The sequence below is a fragment of the Alosa pseudoharengus genome, unplaced genomic scaffold (genome assembly GCF_046254945.1).
Source record: "Alosa pseudoharengus isolate Yale_2024_CS ecotype anadromous, Long Island Sound unplaced genomic scaffold, YU_APseudo_1.1 YU_APseudo_1.1_scf_13, whole genome shotgun sequence".
Classification (NCBI taxonomy): domain Eukaryota; kingdom Metazoa; phylum Chordata; class Actinopteri; order Clupeiformes; family Clupeidae; genus Alosa; species Alosa pseudoharengus.
The window spans coordinates 38,499,713-38,504,712 of record NW_027468598.1 but is presented as its reverse complement, the minus strand read 5'-3'; the positions used below and the strand labels follow the sequence as shown (position 1 = coordinate 38,504,712).

General features: G+C 38.2%; 1 protein-coding gene across 1 annotated transcript in view; it reads left to right on the top strand.

Moving 5' to 3' along the window:
• inppl1a (inositol polyphosphate phosphatase-like 1a) overlaps positions 1–5,000 on the top strand; it is a 66,666-nt gene that overhangs the window by 56,167 nt on the left and 5,499 nt on the right. The window contains exon 24 of the mRNA XM_076283004.1: positions 3,276–3,416. Within this exon, the coding sequence (XP_076139119.1) occupies positions 3,276–3,416 (141 nt within the window). The remainder of the gene's footprint in view (positions 1–3,275; positions 3,417–5,000) is intronic.

Sequence of the window (5,000 nt, the reverse complement as noted above, 5' to 3'; positions counted from 1 at the left end):
CAGACCCATCATACAGACCCATCAGTGCAGTACAGACCCATCAGTGCAGTACAGACCCAGCATACAGACCCATCAGTGCAGTACAGACCCATCTTACATACCCATTATACAGACCCATCAGTGCAGTACAGACCCATCATACAGACCCACCAGTGCAGTACAGACCCATCATACAGACCCATCAGTGCACTACAGACCCTTCATACAGACCCATCAGTGCAGTACAGACCCATCAGTGCAGTACAAACCCATCATACAGACCCATCAGTGCAGTACAGACCCATCAGTGCAGTACAGACCCATCATACAGACCCATCAGTGCACTACAAACCCATCATACAGACCCATCAGTGCAGTACAGACCCATCAGTGCAGTACAGACCCATCATACAGACCCATCTTTGCAGTACAGACCCATCATACAGACCCATTAATGCAGTACAGACCCATCAGTGCAGTACAGACCCAATATGCTCTGATGATGGTATAGTGCAGCCCTACAGGCCCAATATGAGCTGATGCTCAGATAAGTCAATCAACTGGTCTTTTCAATGTGTTTCTGCACAGAACCGCTCACATTAGAACAGCTCACATCAAGAACTGCTCACATCAGAACCACATCAGAACTGCTTTGAACACAATATCAATATCAGATAGTTTAATCACAATATCCCGCCTTGATCAGAACTTGTCAATATACTAAATATCAGAATACATTTTGACATTGTGTTTGTTAACAAATAATATCAGCTGATTTATCGTTTATCGGTGAAATCCTCAAATGTTGATGTCGAAATCGGTTTTTAAAACCCCATATCAGTCGGGCTGTAACACACACACACACACACACACAAACCACAGTGTGGAGAAACTAAGAGCAGACAAACACTGCCCTCTAGTGTCAAGTGAGAAATACAACAACACACACACACTATTTCACAGACCCATACACACATTCTCTTTAATTCTCTTTCCGTGTCTGACCAAGTCAAGCACACAGTTCATTAGTTCATTCTCTCTTTCTCTCGCTCTCTCTCTCTCTCTCCCTCTCTCTCTTCATTCACAGAAAGTGAAAAATTTACACATATTTACTGAACTTTTTCAGGTGCAGTGTGTGCATTTGTTTTATGGGTGATTCTTCAATTGGGGGCAATTTTGCCATCTCAAATTTTAAATGATAAAATCCGGAAAAATTTGGTTTAAATTATGCCAAGACAATGCTTACATACTTTAATATGAAGGTATAATGCTGGCCACAACCGAGTTTAAATATATTTAAAATAATTTATATTTATTTGCCAACTGGCATTACAAAATGTTATTCCCATCACAACATCAAAAACTTGAAAATTAAATAAAATGATCTAACAAGGAGATAATTTAAACTCATTCATGTTGTAAACATTGTTAACCATCAACAATAAGTATAAATTCAAAATGTTCACATTCAGCAAATTACATATATTTTGATATTCTCACCATCAAAATGTGATTTTCTGTGTTCAACAAAGTACACTTTTGTTTAATTTCTGGAAAAGTAGTTTTAGATATTTTTTCTTTGAATATGTGGATAAGTATTTCATTAAGCTTTTCATGTAGCAGCTCAATATTGACGATAAAGCTATTTTTAAAGTACTTTTACTGTAAATTAAGTAACGTGGCGGTAATGACATGCTGTTTTGGTAATGACATAGTGTTTTGGTAATGACAAGCAATGAAAAAATGGGAATGTTTGAATAGACAAAAATAGGGACTAAACTAAACCAGAAACCTCTAAAAAAAAAATTCTAGAGAATCACATGAAACAATGGCATAAAACAGCAGAAAATATGAAAATACAGACCATAACTATATTGAGATTATTACCGGTAGGAAAAAGATGGCATGGTTTAACAATGCATATTTCAGGCCTAAAATGAAACCTCCTTGAAATATGGATTATTTATGTTTTTTTTTTCTTTTTGTTGTTTAATCTGCATCCCTAGGAAGATACAAATAAATGTTTCATGGCAACTGGTCATTGACAATTCTTAGGTATACTTCCAATGTTAAATGCGTGCTAGAGTGGACATCTGTAAAAGTTAAGGTTAAGTCAGTATAAGGTTAAATATTTGCATAAAATATGTGTAGGCCTAGCATTTATTATTGTTTCTTGACTGACAGAAAAAAGAGGTCTTCCTATACTTTCCCCCTATATTCTCTAGACCTTTCTGCTAATGTCTTGGGAGTCATGCTGGTTGAAAAAAATTGGGTAAATTAGTTTTAGGAAGTAAGGTATCTCACTTGAGTTTCATTGCAACATCAGACTATTAGGCTTCTTTAGCTTAATTTCTAAACAGATGATAAAATATAGATGGTGAAACAGAAAACTTGTCATTACCGCCATCACCTGTCATTACCGCCATCACCATCACGACAAGTTTTGTGTTGGTAATGACGGTTGCGGTAATGACATTTTTCATCTTATTTCAGGAAAAAAGATGCTAGGTCATGGATTTGCTAACATCATTCATCAGCTAGTACAACATGAACTTTAAATACACATAAATAATGTGAATATTTCATTTTTTTCATAAAAATATTGCTGCAACAGCATTTATGGTAATGACGCTGAATAAGTCTACTCCATGATCAGAAGGAACACATGATTAAATTACTTACTTTTTCAGACATCAGATATCACTCTTCTCTCATGGCTGACATGTGCTTCCCTGTCACTATTCATTTCCATGGTTACAGCACAAACAAGTCTTATCCTAAAAAAATCCTAGTAGTAATCATAGACTGTCGCGGTAATGACGGTATTGTTGGGGGACAATACTAAATTGTTAAAAATATTCACAAATTGTATAGATGTGAACCAAAATAATGCATAAAATGCATTTTTACGTTACTATTTAAACATATGTTGTGATTTTTTAATGAAATGATAACATTTAATCACATTTTAAGAGCAGAAAAGTTTGAAAGTCTGGGTTGGGGACAAGGCCTAAGTAGCCAAATATTGGTGTTAAAAACATTTTTAAAAATATAAATCATAAAAATTTTAGTGTATTACTTTTTTTGGTGGTGCAATAAACATTATTTGAAATAACTAAACTATTTATTTTGTAATATAGTATTTCTAACATGAATTTATAACCTGGGGACATAAAAGTTCCCCTAATTGAAGAATGACCCTTATACATTACTGATTCCTCTGCACGTACTGTGTCTGTGTGTGTGTGTGCGTGTGTGTGTGTGTGTGCGTGTGCGTGCGTGCGTGCGACTTGTAGACCTTCCCCAAGCCGTAAGCTGGTCGGTGCGGAGTTGAGTAAAGTTGCGGAGGAAGGAGAGAGGACCACAAACAGCCGCCCCCCTCACACACACACACACACACACACATCAGCTGGGAAAGAAGACAACACACAGACCAGGTACTCTCTCTCACCCTCACCCACACACACACACACCCACACACACACACACATCAGCTGGGAAAGAAGACAACACACAGACCAGGTACTCTCTCTCACCCACACACACACACACACACACACACACATCAGCTGGGAAAGAAGACAACACACAGACCAGGTACTCCCCCTCACCCACACACACACCCACACACACACACACATCAGCTGGAAAAGAAGACAACACACAGACCAGGTACTCTCTCTCACTCACACACACACACACACACACACACACACATCAGCTGGGAAAGAAGACAACACACAGACCAGGTACTCTCTCTCACCCACACAAACACACACACTATAGGGGTGTAACGGTTCATGTATTCGTATTGAACCGAAACGGTACGGGCGTCACGGTTCGGTGCATGAATTTTGAGAATATACGGTATAAAAATACATAAAACTCGTGTGCGGATTAATTAATGTCATGCGCAATTACTGTTAAGTAGCGAGAGTTACGGGAGTTCTTTAGCGACACCTAACGCTAATCTGTAGCCTCGCCTTAGCTCTGAAGCTCTGATTGGCGCCTATGTTTTTTTTTGTCAGGTCGTCGGTCGAGTCCGTCAGTCATTAGCAGCACTAAGGTTAGACCCACAAGAGTTAGAGGATCCGCTGGTCTCTTTAAGATCGCAAGTTTGAGAACTTCAGTTACAGTAACGTTAGTACAGGCGAAAGAGTGGTGGATAAGATGAAACTGTGTGTCGGCGTTGTTCAGCAGTTGTTGGGTATGTGAGTGGAAAAAATGCTACACATATTCGAAGCCATCACCCAGATGATGTAGGCTACCAATCACTGAAACGAGGGGAAAAAACTTCCCCTGCGCTTCAGCAGCCTTTGAATACACATACAAATAGGGCCAAAACCTATGGCTTAAATTAAACGATTTCGTAATGACAGAAAGCTATGTAAATCTCGTGGTAATTACCTTTATGTTGGGGTAACTTGTAACTTCTCACATGAGGAGCTGGTAGTGTTAAGTGCATAGACAGTAAAATAAAGTGACAACGCTAACCAGGCTAATAAACAAACCATGCTACGGTGAGTTAACGTCAAAGGGCAAAGTCACGTGACTTCTAGTTGTAGTCTGTTTATGAAATGAAAGGAGCCATTTCGTTTTTTAAAAAAAGGCAAAATAGTGTGATATTTTCACAGTTAGTAGGCTAGATTATTACTTTACACACAATAAAAAAAATATTGAGGCAAATTGTAGACCCTTCCATATACAACTAAACACAGATGTTGAAGGTCTTGCTTAAGTGGATTTTTAAAAATAATTTTTCTATGTAATTTGCACTTTCAGAAATAAGAGATGCTGTAGGCCTATTTTCAGTTTTATAGCTGATTGTCTTATTTTGTTTACAAGTTACAGATGGAGTCTGGGTACTTATTGTACTGTTTAGCCTACATCTTACACACTTCAGGCTGTTGCAGATAGCTCAGGGAAGAGACTGTATGACACTAGGTGGTACAGCCTGAGACATGTACAAATAAAAAATGCTTTCTGCATTTTTGTTTTGCTTTTCCCTCCATTGTACCGAA